General features: G+C 49.9%; 1 protein-coding gene across 1 annotated transcript; it reads left to right on the top strand.

The window, feature by feature from the left end:
- Window positions 1-205: 205 nt before the first annotated feature.
- Window positions 206-19,690, top strand: SmD3 (small ribonucleoprotein particle protein SmD3). Its single transcript, XM_037427265.2, has 2 exons — window positions 206-648; window positions 19,444-19,690. Exons 1-2 carry the CDS (start codon window positions 330-332, stop codon window positions 19,491-19,493), a joined length of 369 nt encoding a protein of 122 aa, XP_037283162.1. The 5' UTR covers window positions 206-329; the 3' UTR covers window positions 19,494-19,690.
- Window positions 19,691-19,772: the final 82 nt, after the last annotated feature.

Genomic DNA, 19,772 nt, shown 5'->3' with positions numbered 1-19,772 from the left:
AACATCAAACATCAATACCACATCAACAAAGCCACAAACAGAAACAAAGAGTACGCCTTGCAGCTACGCAGGAAATAATAAATGTTAAAACCTATAAGTTTTTGTTATAACGTGAAATGTTTTTTTTTATGAAACATAATATAGTGTTTTGGTTTTATTAACATAATCATTAAATATTTTTATGTTTTGTTATTGTTTGCTGCGGTACTAATCTTCACAGCAGGAAACGTACCAGTAACGTTTAAGATCCGTGCGATATTCTGGTGTTTCTCGCCATCCGTTTGAATCCGCTCGATTTCGGTGAATTCCTTCGGATAAATTGATCCAGCATGTCGATCGGCGTGCCCATCAAAGTTCTGCATGAAGCCGAAGGGCACATCGTCACTTGCGAGACGAACACCGGCGAAGTCTACCGGGGCAAACTGGTGGAGGCCGAGGACAACATGAATTGTCAGATGTGCAACATCACGGTCACCTACCGCGACGGGCGAGTGGCTCAGCTCGAGAACGTCTACATCAGGGGAAGCAAGATACGCTTCATGATACTACCAGACATGCTCAAAAACGCTCCCATGTTCAAAAAAGCCGGTGTCAAAAGTGCGACGGCGTCCGCCGGCAGAGGCAAGTCGGCGATTCTACGAGCACAAGGTTAGCACAAAAATACCTTCTATTCACTGCCGTTTGTTGAAAGGCCGATTGGAGTATGCATCTATCGTAACCCTACCTTGGTTTTTGTTAATCGGCGTTCGTAGGCCATTTATGGTAGACCAATGCTCTTGTTTCGTTTTCCATTGTCTCGAGCTCATTGGTGTAGCTGACATCATGCGAAGTCAAACTCTTCTCGTTCGCTCTCCGATTTGCTTTCAACTTGCCATATCGAACGCAAAGTGTGCTCGGCTTGTCCGTGTGTATTGTAAATGGCAGAAGCTGTGGGGGAGGAAATTCTTCAGGGCAACTCGGCTTGTGAACTGCTGTCGTAGCTGCACTAAAACCTTGATGCCAACTTTGCGCATACTTTTGTACCAACTAGGCCCGAAACCCTTCGTGCCAACTAGGCCCAAATGGAATTTTATTGAGGCTCAGCTTCATAGTGAACATTGCGAATCTTGTCTGCGAAGTGACTTCATTGACATTCCCTTGTTTTTTTTCTTTAGTGTTGCGCATACAAAGCATAACTTTAAACGTCGCCTATCATGTGGAGACGCAAACAATTCCTGCTTTGCCCCTTTGCTGAAATTCGATTTGACACCCTGTGAAACCGCATGCAACCCGCATGACACGTGCTGTTTTCAGAAGTTTCAAATTTCACTCTAAGTGGACCAGTTTTCAAAGTCAGAAAGGGTCACGATGCAGGTTGTGTGCAAACCTGTTAGCCATTGAAGTACTTGAGGGACTAATTAAGAACGAGCACTGGTAATGCATAAATTCTTCGTTTAAGAATGTTTGAAGTGCCGATTACTGTTTTTGAAGGAAACTCATTCCTTATGTGTGATCCACTGCATTGTTTGTGTAGCCGTCTACCAACTGTAATGAAGTTCGCTGCATGCCAAAAATTTAAATCACATTCTTTCTCTTGTTTTCAATTTCTGAGAAATTGATTGTGTTAAGACTAAATGTATTAAAGGAAAGAGATGTACTTCGAGTAGGGCAGTGGTACTTTCTTTTTCGAGTTGCTTAAAACTGCCAATTCAGATTTCAGATGCAAGCACTTATCGCAAAAGCTGTGACTAATGTGACGGGTGGTTCAGCGCGGCGTCGGAGCTCACTTGGAAAGCTTTCTGTTGAAGAAACTTGTAGCTTGATATTTCGAGCTTGATACAGTAGCGCAATGAACAGAAAGACATGGCCATAGGATCTTTCAGTCGCTTGCCTCACTGCAGTGTGTTCAAAATTGAACACCACTAGTGCCATTGTAGATGCAACATGTATGAAGACCAATGGTTACAGTTGAGTGGACATCATAGCTGTTTGTATAATTAATCTGTAGAGCATAGTTGTGATAAAAATTTTCCAGGCTGATTTTACGCTGTTATGCTTCCTTTGTGAGCAGGGTTTGTCACCTTCGCAGGAGTACAATGCGGTTAAAATATTTTAATTGAACAATGAAAACCCAAATGCTGTTTTTCTATTCATATACTTGTGCTATTTAAGTGTTGTCTCATATTCTATGCGTGCTCGCTTGTAATCTAAGGCAGCCATGTTTTTCCTGCATTGACCTGTTGCCAAGCTTCTTCTGAAATACATTTTTTAAGAAGGACCAACAACTAATTTTTTTGGACTCGTGTTTTTTTTTTTTTTTTTTGGCGCGACAGAAAGCTTATTCTTCGTAGTGTTCGTAGCTGCCGTAATTAATTCCAAAAGCACTTGGTCATCTTATTTTTCGATCTGAAAGGCTGAACACAGATGTGCCCTTTTGGCGACCCATGCACGCTGTCGTTCTGCTTTCGCAGGAGTTCTTGTAACTATACTTAACCACATTTATTCTGAGCTTGCTGGTCCCTTTAAAGACATAAATGTGGGCCATTTGTGTTATACATACTTCTCACGTGACGCGACGTCACAGACAGGCTCTCTGTGCTGGGTCCCTTAAAGAGACACTAAAGTCCAATATTATTTTATGTCAGAGTGAAAGCTGAATGTATGTAGTCTAAAACTACAATATTGACGCAAGATACATTTAAAGCTCGCGCGCCAGTCGTTTGCTACGCTTTCAATGTTGCCTGTGGTGTGCGTACAAAACTGAGCAAGCGAAGCGCCGGTGGAGACCACCAGGATCGACATTGACAACTCAGGCACGTTTGAGCTGCGCGGTATAAGAGATGAGGTGCCGAATTCGGAAGAAGTCAAGGCGTTTTGGACGTAAAAATTTTTTCTCTAACTTGTTTGTTTGTGGGGCACACTTCGCCCATTTTAGCTATTTTCGTGAAAGTCTACTTTTCAACTTGCGTGACGAATCTGGTGGAGGAGCTGGGATATGAACCTAACTTCTTCTGAACTTGGAGAAGGCAATTCGGAGGAGAGGAAACTCGGACCCACGGAGCTGATCCCTGTTCACAAGCACAGGGGCTGTCACCTATGCGGTGAGGACCCTGGGTTTTCCTCTTTGCATTTTACAAGAACAGTCGCAGTTCCCAACGGAGACGCTACTGAGATGACTTTCCAGGTCGCGCCAACACAAGTTGTAGATCCGCCGATGATGCCCGAACCATTTTACGGGGACGTACACGAAGATGTAGAGGACTGGCTCAAGCATTTGAGCGCGTCGCGAGGGTCAATGGCTAGGATGCTACTCGGAAGCTACGATGTGTTTATTTTGTGTTGGAGGATTCCGCATGAATGTGGTTCGTAAACCACGAGGCTGCTATCTCGACCTGGGATGACTTTCAAAGGGAGCTACTTGTCACCTACCCGAGTATGGATCGCAAGAAGAGAGCTGAGACCGCTCTCCAAGCTCGGAACCAGCGGAACAATGAAAGCGTGGCCATGTATGTGGAGGACATAACCCGCCTCTTCCGCCGAGCAGACCCTAACATGAGCGAGGACAAAAAGCTTCGCCATCTAATGCGAGGTTAAGACAGGGACTTCTTGCCAGTCTGGTTAGAAATCCGTCGTTCACCGTCACGGAGTTCCAGGCGGCCACAATAGAAAGAACTCTTCATTAACAGGCGAGGATGTACAACCAGGATCTCTGCATCGCCTCCGTAGACGCAGTGCCCACTGCTTTGGGAAACAGCATAGAGTTTTTACGTGAACTTGTGAGGTCTGTCGTGCAAGAGGAGCTCCAGAGGCAGCGACTCGTCTACAGTGCTCCAGCTGTGTCGTCACTGGCCGACGTCGCGCGTGAGTAAGTCAGACTGGCGGGTCGGGATCCCCAGCCCATTCGAGAACGTCAGCAGTATGCCCAGCCAGAAGTGTCACCATCGTTATCGCGGAGAGTCTCATATGCCGCCGCTCTACTGCAAGGACCCTCCAAGCGTAGGCACATTGCAGCCACTTCGGTGCACAGCACTGCGCCACCAAACACGCTCCTGCCACCGGATAGGAGACCAAGGAAGACTGATATATGGCGCACTCCTGCCAGGTTACCTCTCTGCTACTACTGTGGAGAGGCCGGCCACCTGTATTTAATGTGCCAGTAGCGTCAGGCAGGGCTTCGGGGTTCACAGTGAGTGCACTTAGGCCTCGGAACGGGTAGCGTCCTTTCGAGATCCAGCAGGACCTGTCTTCTCGTCAGTACTCTCATGACCTTCAGCCACATCAGCCTCGCTCGACAGCATTGTTGAAGATATGGGTCACAGTCTTGTCGATCATTAGCTTCTCCCACTGCAAAGCGTTGTAGCGCCATCATCACCATCGTCATTTTTTCCATCACCGCGCCGCGTCTCTCGCGCAGCTCGAGCTCGCGCCAGCTGCACGAGAATTAGAACGAGCTGACACGCCTGGCGTGGCTGACGCTGGTAGCCGACAAGCGGGTCTCACGGTGACCTGGTCGGACAGGCCGAGAGTGGACCGTGTGTCGCGAGGTCATGACAGGATGGTGGGTGACAATGTTGGCGCTGGGTGCAGAGGACACTATACTGCCGCCTGTCGAGATTAGAGGTCCCGACAGGGCCCCATGATGGGGCCCTGTCGGGTGGTGGTGATGGTGGGCATGCGCCAGTATCTGCGGCTGGGTGAACGTCGGTATCTGCACCAGGGATTGGTGCTGGTCTGTCTGGAACGCACCCAGTGTGGGCTGGGCCAGCGTGGTCTGCGTGGGCAGCATGGCCTGCAGCTGTTGGAGCGTCAGTGGCTGTTTCGGCTGGATGAGCCGGGGGGCACCAGAGGTGCGAGGATTGGGGCTGGCCGAAACCACCTGTGCGACGCCGGGTCTCGACGCAGGTGCCTGCTGCGGCGCCACGGGCAGAGGGGCGATGGTGGCAGTTGCTTTGGTGGTTGCCGGTGTCGACGCCGACGATGAGAGCAGGCTCTGGCTCCGCGAAGACACGGCGCTGGGGCCCGTCATAGACCACGAAACAGAGACAGGGACAGGGGACGCCGAGGGTGGTCGGCTGCTGGCCGGGGAGGTGCGAGTGGAATGTGGCGAGGCACCCGGCAGGCCATTGCTGGCACCAGTGGCAGGTGGCAGAGCGGCAGGGGGCACCGTCGAGGAGCTGACCAGCAGCTGCGGCGAGGAGGAGGAGGCCGAGACGTCTGAACTGGTGGTCGCGGAAGCGGCGAGGGCCACGGTGTCACGTGCCGTCGCTTGCTCTGCGTGCGCTTGCGTGCGTACCTTGCTCTGCGACGCCGGGGAAACCTGCCTGGTGCGGGTAAACGGAAGCGGATGGTATGTGTTGCCGCTGCGGGCGAGCACCGCAGTGCAGAGGGCATCGTAAGGCTGCGGGCTGGTGCTTGAAGTGGCAGCGAGATGGCGCAACTCTACCGGTAGGGCGTCGAGAAGAATGGCGTGCATCAGCAGCTGGTCCGTGATGCCATTCACCGCAAGAACGGCGTCGAGCTGCATAAACCATACCTTGGGGTAGGTCGATTGAAACGGCAGCACTGGCGGGCAGAGTTGCGGGAACATGGCAGCGGGCCGTTCGGCGAAGGGCGTGCTCTCCGGGTCACCAATGTAGCGGCGAGGAGGAGAGGAGACGTGAGATGACGTCGAAGGCGGCCGATGGGGCCGTGCCGATCTCGCCACTTTATTGCAGGCCTGAAGCGGAGCCACGTCGGCTACCAGCGTCAGCCACGCCAGGCGTGTCAGCTCGTTCTAATTCTCGCGCAGCTCGAGCTCGCGCCAGCTGCGCGAGAGACGCGGCGCGGTGATGGAAAAAATGACGATGGTGATGATGGCGCTACAGCGTCATTCACCAAGCCCGGGTTGGGAAAACTAGAGCCAGCGACCTGTGTAGGTAAGGCTGATGCTGAAACAGAACCTTCATTGCTGACTCTGCGTGATAACAACGAACTAAGAAGCCGATAGAGCAATCAAGACGTCACCTCTGACTTGCATGTATTTATTGACAGCTATGAAGTGAACGCAGTAGTGAATACAGGTGCGAATTACTCAGTAATCAGTTGTGAGTTCGCCAGAACACTCAACAAGGTACTAGCTCCATGGGATAGACCTCAAGTTTTCACTTCAGGGGACACCTCATCAACCCGATTGGAACGTGTACGGCAAGAATTGGAATAAGGGGTTTCACACACGTCACCACTTTCATTGTGCTGCCGGAACGCTCTAGAGACATAATTATGGGTATGGACTTCCTGAAGGCTAATGGTGGGGTAATTAATTTTCCGGAATCATGTGTCTCATTTTCAACCAAGCACGCGATTGCAACGTTCGAAACAGAAGAAAAAGTCAATCACCTGGGTATTTCGGACGACGACGTGGCGGTACCTCCAAGGTCCAGCGTAGCTGTCTGGGTAAGAAGCAATGCATTTAGTGACCATAAGGGCTCTCTGACAGCAACACTGCGCTCATACTCGAAAATGGAATCTGCATGGCAAAGGGCCTTGTACAGCTTCGTGACGGGTGTGCTAACGTCTTGCTGACAAACTTTGGGAATGAAGTACAGCACCTTGCGAAGGCGACCGTCATTGCCAGTATACAAGACTTCGTCCAAGTTGTGAACCTGAGCACCTCTGAGACGTCATCACCTGATCTCCAAGACGTGGATTCTGTACTGGAATCCATCGACTTAGACCAACGGCTGTTGCCAAGCCAGAAGAGGCAAATAGAAAACCTCGTGAGAGAATTCGCCGCATGCTTTTCAACGTCATCCAAAGTCCAATGAATGCCCATTTCGAAACACGGCATCATTGTCGACGAATCAGTCAGACCTATCTGCCAGCACCCCTAAAGGAAAGGAAAGGAAAGGTGTCATTAAAGGAAAGAAAAGCGATCGGAAATCAGGTCCGAGAAATGCTCAAAGACGATGTAATTCAACCGTCGACGAGTCCATGGGCATCACCGGTGGTGCTCGTAAAAAAGAAAAACCAGTCCTTACGATTCTGTGTAGACTGCCCGAGGCTGAACTCCATCACTAAGCGACATGTTTATCCTTTTCCCATGATTGGCGATACTCTCGATAGACAGCAAGATGCGAAGTTCTTTGCTTCCCTAGACCTTGAAATAGGGTACTGGCAGATAGAAGTCGACAAAAGAGGTAGTGAGAAAACTGCATTCGTGACACCGGACAGGCTATACAAATTTAAAGTACTTTCATTCGGCCTTTGTTCCGCTACCGCGACATTTCAGCAGATCATGGACAGTGTGCTCTTCGGACTGAAGTGACAGTTTTGCCTTGTTTATCTTGACGATGTTATGGTTGTTTTGGCTATCTCCGAGCAGCTTGTCGAGCGACTGCGATCTGTGCTTGAAGCTTAGTTTGGCGGACCTGATGATAAAGCCACAGAACTGCCACTTCAGCTTCCAAGAGCTCCTTTTTCTTGGGCATGTTGTCAGTGCTGAAGGTATTCGCCCAGACCCTGAGAAGACCACGGCAGTACAACAATTTCTGAATTCAGCGAACAAAAAAACGGTTAGACGGTTCTTGGGACTTTGCGCTTATTACCGGCGCTTTGTAAAAAAAAATTTTCGAAGATCGCCGAACCTCCAACGCGACTGACAAAGGAAGATGTACCTTTCATTTGGCTGAAGGAACAGGAGGATGCCTTCGATGAGCTGCGACACCGCCTTCAGAGCCATCCAGTCCTCGCACATTTTGGCGAGGAAGCCGAGACTGATATTCACACTGACGCAAGCAACTTGGGTCTCGGGGCCTCCTCGTTCAGTGGCAGGATGGTGTAGAGCGGGTCATTGCGTACGCTAGTCGTACACTTTCGAAGGCTGAGGCCAATTACTCAACGACAGAAAAACAATGCTGTGCGGTTGTTTAGGCAATGAGCAAGTTTAGGCCATATTTATACGGAAGACCTTTTCCAGCCATCAGCGATCACCATTCACTGTGCTGGCTGGCAAATATCTAAGACCCGTCGGACGACTTGCGAGATGGAGCCTACGACAGCAGGAATACGATGTAACGGTCTTCTATAAGTCTGGTAGCAAGCACAGTGATGCTGACTGTTTGTCATGTGCACCGGTTGATTCCACGGAAGCAACCTGTACGGAAAGCGAACAGGACGTTCCTTGTTTGGAGGAGCTGTCACTGCATCAGAAATGGCACAGCAGCAGAAATCTGATCCTTAGTTGCTGCTGCTGATCAAGTACTTGCAGGAACAACCCGTTGACCTTCCTTGTGTTTTTTCCTGAAGCCTGTCGTCGTTCATCCTCTGAAATGAAGTCTTGTACAAAAGAAATTTCGAACCTGGTCTGGAGAAATTCCTCCTTGTCGTTCCTACAGCGCTACGACCCGGGGTCTTGGAAGCATGCCACAATGACCCATCAGCAGGACATTTGTGAGTGAGCAGAACGCTTGCACGTATTCGTAGAAATACTACTGGCCAAGGTTGCTGAATTCTGTGCAGCACTACGCAAGAACCTGCCGGGATCGCTAAAGGCGCAAAACACCACCAGTGAAGCCAGCTGGTCTCCTCCAACCTATAGCACCACCAGATACCCCTTCTGCACTGGTGGGAACGGACTTACTTGGCCCATTTCCCTCGTCGTTATCAAGAAAGCGATGGATCATTGTTGGAACAGACTATTTAACTAGATATGCGGAGACAGCATCGCTTGTTCGGGGGACGGCTGTGGAAGTAGCTGAATTCTTTGTGACCAACATTGTACTGCAGCGTGGAGCTCCTACTGTGCTAATCACGGATCGAGAAACAGCGTTTACAGCTTACTTGACAAATTCCATCATGAGATTGACACACACAAGTCATAGGAAAAGCACGGCGTATCATCCCCAAGCGAATGGATTAACAGAACGGCTCAACAGAACGTTGACTGACTTGTTGATGTACGTCGATATAGAGCATCGAACTTGGACAGAATACTACCGTACGCAACGTTCGCATACAATACCGCTGTGCAGGAGACAACACGAACGGCACCTTTTCAACTTGTTTTTGGCCGAACAGTCACGACACCCCTGGATGCAATGTTACTTGTTGATGATAACTCCGACCATGACCATAGCACCAGTGACTTCACGCAAAGAGCTGAACAAGCAAGGCAGCTGGCATGACATCGCATTCAGCAGCAACAAAAAGTGATGCCGATAGGTATAATTTGCGACGAGAAGACGTCAAGTACGCTCCTGGAGACAAAGTATGGGTATGGACACCCGTACGCGAACGTGGGCTCTCCGAAAAGCTACTTCAACGTTGTAAGGAATGGACACAAAAGTGCTGTGTTTAGGTACGATTTGTGGCTAAAAGGACTTGCAAGCGCCGAGGAACGCCAAACCGAAACTAAAGAAGACGAGCGGAGGGCAGGTGGCACGAAGGCGATAACAAGAAATGAAAAAGAAGAGGAGAAGAAGAAGGAACGTGCGAAAGCGAGCTCGAGCGTGGAGGCCACGAAGGCAGACGAAGCAGTGCGCCGCTCGAGAGGACGAGTGCCTGGGAGCGTTCCTGAGTCGGACGTGGGACCCGTACGTGTCGGCTAGGTCGAGCTCCGGCGTGTTCGCTCGGGGTCGAGTCCGCCGGCCGGTACAAGGTGCAAGGACGGGGCCTGCTGAACGGCTCCTGCCTGGGTGCAGTGGCCGGGAGCAGGTTCGTGGCGAGGCCTACCGGGCGTGGTCCTCGTGAGCCGGGGCCTGACCCTGAACCTCAGGAGTTGCGACCCTGACTGCTGGCCGCGACGTCTGACTAAACGGCGCTGCACACGGTAGCGCATCCGTGTGCCGTAAGCCGTTCCAGCCGCTCCAGCCGTGCCACCTTTGCCCTCGCGCACGTCGACAATCGCATCATGTCGGGACGACGGGGACCCAAACTGTGAGGCAGCGTTTTCCTTTTGCGAACTGAGAACTCTACGCGCTGGACTCGGAGTAAGCGTAGCCGCGAGCTCTCCGCATGCTAGAGGTCTGACTCTCATACATGTTGCGTGACGCTTGGCGTGTAGGGTTGGACATATAGTTTTATTTTCACCTGCCACTTCGTTCTCTAGTGTATAATATAACGCTTCTTTTGTTCGCATCCATTGTTGATGTGAGTCCTTTTTCGTCCGCTGTCAACAAACATAGTGACGAACGTCCTTAACCATCACAATTTCTGGCGTCCGCGAGACAGGACTAAGCTCTCGCCTTACATCTGAGAGCCTCACGTTGTTTGTGTGTGGCGGACGAGAATGGACGACAAGAGGAAGCTAGTTGAGCTAGGGAAGGAGATGGGGCTGAGTGGTGAGGCTTTGCTGGCATGGGTGAGCGCAGAGGAAAAAGAAATGAGGGACCAGAGAGCGAAAGATCGAGAGGAGGCACGGCTAGCAGCACAGGTGGAGCATGAGCGTGAAATGGCTCGCATGGAGGCAGAAAGGCTCCTGCTCGAGGAGCGACGTCGTGTCGCAGAAGCGCAGCGGCCGAGCACGAGTTCTGCGGATGATAGTATGGGTGGTGGTCAGAGTTTTCGCAGCCCACACAAAATGATTCCGCCCTACAATGAGAGTAGGGACGAACTGGATGCGTACATCCAGAGATTTGAGAGGGTTGCCATGAGCCAAGGCTGGCCAACCGACAAGTGGGCCCTGTCACTGAGCTTGTGTCTAACGGGAGAAGCCTTGACCGTGGTAGGACGGATGTCTGCAGAAGACTCTACGGACTACGCAAAGCTCAAGCAGACGCTCCTCCAGCGGTTCCGTTATACAGAGGAGGGATACCGCACGAAGTTTAGGAATGCCCGGCCCGAGAATACTGAGACAGGTTGACAGTTCGCGGGACGTCTCTGTGGATACTTCGACCATTGGCAGGAGCTGGCGAAGACTCCCAAAACATATGATGCACTGCGAGACAAGATGGTGTCCGAGCAATTCCTCAGGCGGTGCGACGAGAAGTTGGCTGTCTTCCTGAAGGAGCGAGGATGTCATAACCTGGACACGTTGGCAACGACGGCTGATCAATATTTGGAAGCTCAGGGAATTGTGAATCTCGCTAGAGGAAAAGACGAAAAAGGGAAACCGATGGCTACAGCTAAAGTTGACACTGTCAGCGAAAGCAAAGGAAAACCGCTTTGTTTTCTGTGCAACAAGCCGGGTCATCGAGCTTCCGATTGCTGGACAAAGTCTCGAGCGCCCAAGTCGACGTCGTGCTGGATCTGTAAGAAGTCAGGGCACAGATCCGATAGTTGTCCCGCAAACTTGGGAAAACGTAGAGAGGCATCATGTTCCGTCTTGGGATACCAGAAAGTGCAGCATGAGAAATCAATGGAAGATGCGCCTGACAATCAGGATGAGAAACATTGTCATGACATGTGTGATGGGACCCAAAGCAACGCAACTTGCGACAACGGGTCAAAACAAATGCCAACTGTAAAGGGCTATCTCGAAGGGAAGCGGGTTACCGTATTGCGGGATACCGGTTGCAATACAGTAGTGGTGAAACGATCGCTAGTTCCTGACTGCAACTTGACTGGCAACACCCGTACCGTTCGCTTATTGGACCGATCTGCAAAAGTCTTACCAGAAGCAGAGGTGTACATAGATTCTCCGTTTTTCAGAGGTCAGGTGCTTGCTGTTTGTATGGAGAATCCATTGTATGAAGTCGTGCTTGGCAACATCGCGGGTGTACTGTCAGCTGCCCGACCAGCCCCGAAGCAGCCAGCAGGACGTCCAAAACTAGCACAGATTCACCATGATCCAGTATGCACTGAAGAAGAACCTGAAGATGCAACCTCATCAGATAGAAGACGACAAGATGACATGTCGGCGGCTGCAGGAAAAGAAAGGAAAAAGCCCAGTGAACTGATTGTTCCTCGGATCCAACCCCTGGATATCAGCCGGGAAGCGCTAAAGAATTTACAGCACGCAGATCCCACGCTGGAAACCTGCTTCGCCGCATTGGGGAAGGTCATATCTAAGAAGCCAACAGTCACTGAGTTTGTGCTGGTACGCGACATTCTTTTCCGGCGCCACCGCACGGCAGAAAAGCGAGACTTGGAGCAACTTGTAGTACCCAAGGATCTTCGAAACACCGTAATGAAGATGGCTCATGAAGGCCTTCTGTCTGGTCACCAAGGGCAAAGAAGGACAACAGACCGTGTCCTTACAGAGTTTTATTGGCCGGGTGTACGGGCTGATGTGATACGGTTCGTGAAGTCGTGCGACGTATGTCAGAGGACCGTGCCTAAACACCTCGTCGGACGAGTTCCATTGGGAAATATGCCTATCATAGACACACCTTTTCAGCGGGTCGCCATCGATATTATTGGCCCGCTGTCACCAACGTCATCCAAGGGCAACAAGTATGTCTTAACGATGGTAGACTTCGCTACGCGTTACCCGGATGCGGTGGCACTACCGAGCATCGAGACAAAGCGCATAGCGGAAGCACTAGTAGAGATGTTCTCCCGCGTTGGAGTGCCCCGTGAGATAGTGAGCGACTGTGGAAAGTCGTTCACCTCGAGTCTGATGGAAGAACTCGGTCGGCTACTTTCATTTCGTCAGCTACCCACAACGCCTTATCACCCCATGGCCAACGGACTTGTGGAGAGATTTAATGGCACTCTCAAACAAATGGTTCGCCGCATGTGTCAAGAACGGCCGCGACATTGGGACAGGTACTTGGCTCCCCTGCTCTTTGCATACCGTGAAGTTCCCCAGACGAGCCTTGGATTCGCGCCGTTCGACCTCCTCTACGGCAGATTTGTACGCGGGCCAATGTCGATCCTTAAGGAACTGTGGACAGGGGCCAACATCGATCCTGAAACGAAAACAACATACGAGTATGTTATAGATCTTCGGGAGCGACTGCAAGACACCTGCAAGGTAGCGCACGAAGAACTCCTGAAGGCGAAAATGACACAGAAGAAATATTACGATAGGAAAGCAAGAGTTCGACACCTATCACCCGGCGACAAAGTATTGCTGTTGCTACCATCAGATAAGAATAAATTGATCTTGACATGGAAGGGACCCTTCACAGTGCTTGAGAAACGCAGTGACTATGACTACGAGATAGATCTCGGAACTCGGAGAAGTCTTTTTCACATTAACCTTCTCAAGAAATACCACGAAAGGGAGCCTTTTAATGCAGCGTCACGACGGCATGTTGCATCCAGTAGCCTACGCAAGCCGTAAACTGCTCGAACGGGAGTCACGGTACTCAACAATCGAAAGAGAGGCGCTGGCTCTTGTGTGGGCTATACAAAAGTTTCATGTGTACCTCTTCGGAAACCGATTCGTGCTGCAAACTGACCACCAGCCGCTTGCGTACATAAATTCCGCAAAACACATCAACAGCCGAGTACTCCGCTGGAGCCTATTGCTTACTGAGTATGACTTTGTGGTTGAGTACATTAAGGGCTCCGACAACGTAGGTGCCGACTACCTCAGCCGCATTTGACTTCTCCGCTGGTTAGCGTTTACTGGTGGCACAATTTCTTTTCATGTCAATTCACCCTTTCCCTAACAGAATGAACTTCTGTAAATAATGTTTTTTTTTTGCTATGTTTTCGCTTTTGGGTACTCCACCTCGCGCGCTTGTGAAAAGTTGTTTTCCCCCAAACAACTTTCTTGAGCAGGGGGATATTTGTAAGGAATGGACACAAAAGTGCTGTGTTTAGGTACGATTTGTGGCTAAAAGGACTTGCAAGCGCCGAGGAACGCCAAACCGAAACTAAAGAAGACGAGCGGAGGGCAGGTGGCACGAAGGCGATAACAAGAAATGAAAAAGAAGAGGAGAAGAAGAAGGAACGTGCGAAAGCGAGCTCGAGCGTGGAGGCCACGAAGGCAGACGAAGCAGTGCGCCGCTCGAGAGGACGAGTGCCTGGGAGCGTTCCTGAGTCGGACGTGGGACCCGTACGTGTCGGCTAGGTCGAGCTCCGGCGTGTTCGCTCGGGGTCGAGTCCGCCGGCCGGTACAAGGTGCAAGGACGGGGCCTGCTGAACGGCTCCTGCCTGGGTGCAGTGGCCGGGAGCAGGTTCGTGGCGAGGCCTACCGGGCGTGGTCCTCGTGAGCCGGGGCCTGACCCTGAACCTCAGGAGTTGCGACCCTGACTGCTGGCCGCGACGTCTGACTAAACGGCGCTGCACACGGTAGCGCATCCGTGTGCCGTAAGCCGTTCCAGCCGCTCCAGCCGTGCCACCTTTGCCCTCGCGCACGTCGACAATCGCATCATGTCGGGACGACGGGGACCCAAACTGTGAGGCAGCGTTTTCCTTTTGCGAACTGAGAACTCTACGCGCTGGACTCGGAGTAAGCGTAGCCGCGAGCTCTCCGCATGCTAGAGGTCTGACTCTCATACATGTTGCGTGACGCTTGGCGTGTAGGGTTGGACATATAGTTTTATTTTCACCTGCCACTTCGTTCTCTAGTGTATAATATAACGCTTCTTTTGTTCGCATCCATTGTTGATGTGAATCCTTTTTCGTCCGCTGTCAACAAACATAGTGACGAACGTCCTTAACCATCACAATTTCTGGATGCGAACAAAAGAAGCGTTATATTATACACTAGAGAACGAAGTGGCAGGTGAAAATAAAACTATATGTCCAACCCTACACGCCAAGCGTCACGCAACATGTATGAGAGTCAGACCTCTAGCATGCGGAGAGCTCGCGGCTACGCTTACTCCGAGTCCAGCGCGTAGAGTTCTCAGTTCGCAAAAGGAAAACGCTGCCTCACAGTTTGGGTCCCCGTCGTCCCGACATGATGCGATTGTCGACGTGCGCGAGGGCAAAGGTGGCACGGCTGGAGCGGCTGGAACGGCTTACGGCACACGGATGCGCTACCGTGTGCAGCGCCGTTTAGTCAGACGTCGCGGCCAGCAGTCAGGGTCGCAACTCCTGAGGTTCAGGGTCAGGCCCCGGCTCACGAGGACCACGCCCGGTAGGCCTCGCCACGAACCTGCTCCCGGCCACTGCACCCAGGCAGGAGCCGTTCAGCAGGCCCCGTCCTTGCACCTTGTACCGGCCGGCGGACTCGACCCCGAGCGAACACGCCGGAGCTCGACCTAGCCGACACGTACGGGTCCCACGTCCGACTCAGGAACGCTCCCAGGCACTCGTCCTCTCGAGCGGCGCACTGCTTCGTCTGCCTTCGTGGCCTCCACGCTCGAGCTCGCTTTCGCACGTTCCTTCTTCTTCTCCTCTTCTTTTTCATTTCTTGTTATCGCCTTCGTGCCACCTGCCCTCCGCTCGTCTTCTTTAGTTTCGGTTTGGCGTTCCTCGGCGCTTGCAAGTCCTTTTAGCCACAAATCGTACCTAAACACAGCACTTTTGTGTCCATTCCTTACAAACGTTATTTGGCCTCTACAAGGTGCTTCACCAGCTTCGTCTTTTGAAATATGAAGTTGTCCCAGAGAAGCAAGTAACATAATCCAGATGGCGGCATCGCACAGAAACTGTGCATGTCATCCAAATGAAGGCATACCATGAAAGATATGCATGAGCAATAAAGCAACACCGCTGGATGATTCCTGCTACTACCGTATAGTTACTATACAGTACCAACCTGGAACCTAAACAAGCATAGGGACGGTGCATTCTCGGAAGGGGGATAATGACGCAAGATACATTTAAAGCTTGCGCGCCAGTCGTTTTCTACGCCCTAAATGTTGCCTGTGGTGTGCGTGCAAAACAGACCAAGCGAAGCACCGGTAGGGACAACAAGAATCGACATGGAAAACTCGGGCACGTTCGAGCTGTGCGGGATAAGAGAAGACGACGAGGTGCCGAATTTGGAAGAAGGCGTTCTGGGCGTAAACATTTTTTCTCTAACCTGTTTGTTTGTGGGGCACAACTTCGCCCGTTTTAGCTATGTTCATTAGTCTACTTGTCAACTGTGCATGACAATATTATTAACAGCAGTGCCCTACTTGCCGAGAAGTCGAATTAAATGCACGAGAACACATGTGCCACGAGTAGGACGTTCACAAAATGATCCCGATGACGTCAGAGTCAACACCTACTAATAATCCTTAGTAATCGAACTAGCTGCACTAAATGAAAAACTTTTCGTGCATGAAGAGATGTAATAAAATGCTGCTTGTTCATTTCTGTTTGAGTCACAGAAAAAAAGAACTGTCGGATGTTATTACAGGGAATGGCGTGAGTGGTTTGAAAATTAAATTTTTGCCTGGTTGATGATAGTGATAATTTGTGGCTTTGCCCGTTGTAACGGGTGAACACATATGTTGTGTTCCAGCCTAGGTATATAAAAAAAGAACGTAAAAGAAAGATCGAAAGCACAAAGTAGAGTTCACTTTTGGCTCCACTTCCACCACTGTTGGAGCCTTGTCTTTGTAGTAGAAAGTGCTTTTCATTCCTGTCCGTCAGGGCCAGTGTCTGAGGTATTGTAGTGGCCTCTGGCGGGCAGGGTGAGATTATTTGGCATTGTAGCACCAAGTGCTCTTCTTTCCCCTGTTCTGCTTCGCACACTCTGCATAGGGTCGAGTAGATATTTGGGTCGAAGTGGCTGTGGTATGCGAGCGTGCGAAGCGCTCCCATGCGTGCTTTGAACAGTAGCTTACTACCACCACTGTTGTCATACACAGATATTGGGGCAATGGCATCTTTATATGTGTGATAAAGCTGCTAACTGGGCAGGTCGTGCCATCTAGCGGCGCCCAGTTGAACCAAGCACAGCTCCCATTTTGGAGGTGATGGCAGGAAATTGTTCAATGGCCATTGTTGGTGCTGTGGCTCCCGCTACTTTCGCTGTGCTGCTACTAGCATCGGCGGCCGCACAGTAAAGCCGAGCAACTTTGTACATGGCAATAGTGACATGAGAGGGCCACTTCTAGGTAAGGGATTTGAAGTGTGCTAACGCGATGCAGACCACTGCAACATGATTTTATTTCAAAGTAAGCTCTTTCTTGGCACATGTTGCACTACGAGGTTTCTGTACTGCTATTATAGCAATCAATAATGACTTAATATTTGCTTTTAGTGACCCTTTAACATGACCACAACCTGATTGTTATAGGACACAGAGTAATTCCATATTGTTTTTTGCTCTCCCCATGACAAGCTATTGTTTTAATCCAAGTTATAATTTATGGTTTCTCCTGGTGGGCTAAGGTGACCGATGTTGAGTTCGAATAGCTTAATTGGAGCAGCCAATTGACTCTGAGCAAGCACTTAGCTCTGGCGTAGAGCAGCGCCTCCGAATCCGTGATTGAACACATTCCGCACTGCCAGAGCAAGCATAGAAGCAAGGAGAAAGCAGAAGTCCTGGAGTTGGCCAGAATACCTTTCATGTAGTCATTCCATTTTGCAGTCGACTTCTGTTGCATTACCCCTCATACGTAGTAGTTTTAGTGTCAGTGACATGATCCGATAAACTGCTTGTGCACTTGTGTGATCATGTCATCCGCCATTACTTGCAAAGCACATGACACAGCGGTATAGCAGCGGCTTCCCTAAGCGCGCAAATGTATTAAAGAGAGTTCCGGTCCACTTTGCCTGTTTCGGCAGAGCAACGTTTTTTTTTTTTCTCCTTGAAGTCACTCACGTTCTGAATATACTCCGACTCTCGGAACACTTTACTCAAGCAGTAACTCTACAATTGGAACACGCTTGCTCCTAAGAAGCAAAAAAAGCTTGCTCAAACTCCGCCATTGTAGGTCAATATAAGATTTCGGTGCTTTAGTGTCCCCGTTTACAAAGCATGCAAACTTAATGGGAACACTGGTATTGCTTTAGAACACGAAAATGTCTTGTGGGCAGAACTAGCTTGATATGTAGAAAGTTTGAAATGAGCTGTTGCTCTTGAGAAATGTGCGGCAAGGGCCTTTTTCACATTGAAAAGTTGCCAGCAGTTGCAGCTTGGAAAGAGATGCAGCTGTATTTGACACAGCATATGGATATTTACCTAGATGCACAACATATGCACTGCTTCTGGGTTTATTCAAGCCAGTGGTTGGCAGTCATACCTTTGATTGACATTTAAATGGACAATGACACCCTATTTTTCATCACAATTTGCAATGTGTGGTAAACCTTGTGACTTCACAAGGATGCCAGTGAAACTTTAGCGCATTTGGTTCAACAATAATTTATGACTGATATCATCTTTACAAACATGCGAGCAGCCTGAGAGTTAGGCAACATTGGTGCACCCACGAGCTGTGACGTAACAAGCTGCTTGCTGTGGTAGCGTCTTCATTCTTGCAAATGATTTTGTTCTGTGCGGAGCTGCGCATTCAATCGTGTTATTCCATGCTTGTTCAGCTTTATATCGAAATGGAGCAACTTGCAATGACTGAAACTTTGATCAAAGATGACAGCTTCACTTCATGCAGCAGCTGCTGTCACACACGCCATAGCGAAATGTTGGTTGCTGGCGGTGGGAGGGAGCCAGTAACATCTGGGGTTGATGACAGGTAGTTTGCTGGTGCAAACACAGCGAAAAAAAAAAAAAATGGCGGCTATGACGTCATTTGGGTGCATGTATTGACTGCAGGGTGGTGACGACGAGAAAGTAGGGGGATGGGGATCACCATGGGGTCACGTTTGGGGGGTGTCAATGTCGGGAGGCTCGTTCGCCCATGCAATCTTGAAAATTCATGCAAAATACCTTCCAAGCTATATTCGCTGTTTATATTTTGCAGGTGATATACGCATGTTCACGGGAATCAATTCCACAGGCTATATTCGCCGCAAAAATTTGTGTCAGACTCGGTGCCCCTTCAATAGATCTCAACTACCCTGTCACACAGGAGGTCTGAATGTCATTTGGTGCAACGAATGCCATTCTATCTGTGGTGTTGCTACACAGGAAAAACTTATACGTCATTCGCTCGTGATATTCGCTATCTATAATTCGGTGGGGGAAAAAAAAAATGGTCGGAAAAGTTAAAGGTAAACTTACCCCCGTATTCAGACACGCTTCTTGACTTGAAACCGCATTCAATGCAGAGCGCTTGAAATGCGTCTGTGCATTTATGCTGCCTTGGCACCGCCTAAAGACAGCACTTTTGAAACACGTTTCAGATAAGCTATTCCGTCTTCAAGTTTTGAGTGATGTTCAATACGTATTAAGCACCAGCCTCAACTGTCATTGTAACCTGAAGTGTTCAGTTAGCAGCACTTTTTGTTGCACTGTATGATAATGTAGCTGTCTGATAACTGCCATTTTAGTGCATGAAATGCTCAGGTATGATAATGTCAAGCAAGCCTGTGACTGCTTGCTTTATTTTGAACAAATTTCTTTCAAAGGCAATAAATGGAAATACGTTATACCAATGTAGGGAAGCTGCAGACACAGCATTTTTGCATTTGTCTCTTTGGCAGCTTGCAAAAGTGTTTGTTCAGAATCATGAATGTGGTGTGTTTAGTGGTAACAAGCCAGACTGTTTTCAGATGTCTGACTCTGGAATTTCTTGTTTGTTTACTCAGCTGCCAGAGGACGAGGTCGAGCCAGAGCCTTATTCCAGAGACGGAAATGAAACGGCTGCCCTCCCTGTTTTTCATATCTTGTGCACACCACCTCCGCGACATCACCACAGAAGTCAACATTTGTGGGGTCTACACATGGCAGGTGCATGAATCATATTTTGTGTTGTGTGCGGATGCCACAGCGTTCATCTCTCATTGGAAAGCGCCGTAACCTCTGGAAGAAATAAACTGTTCTGGAAGAAATAAACTGTTGTCGGTGAAGATCTCATCTTCTGGCACGACACGCTGTGGTGCCTTTGTCCTTTCCACCCTTTACTTTTTTGTGGGTT

Source organism: Rhipicephalus microplus, chromosome 3, assembly GCF_043290135.1.
Source record: "Rhipicephalus microplus isolate Deutch F79 chromosome 3, USDA_Rmic, whole genome shotgun sequence".
Lineage (NCBI taxonomy): Eukaryota > Metazoa > Arthropoda > Arachnida > Ixodida > Ixodidae > Rhipicephalus > Rhipicephalus microplus.
Note: the sequence above shows the minus strand (reverse complement) of the source record. Positions and strands in the feature narration are given on the sequence as shown.

Coding starts and splice junctions, on each gene's coding strand:
- SmD3 (XM_037427265.2), top strand. CDS start 330: ATGTCGATCGGCGTGCCCATCAAAGTTCTGCATGAAGCCGAAGGGCAC. Junction 649..19,443: donor GGCGATTCTACGAGCACAAG/GTTAGCACAAAA, acceptor TTGTTTACTCAG/CTGCCAGAGGACGAGGTCGA.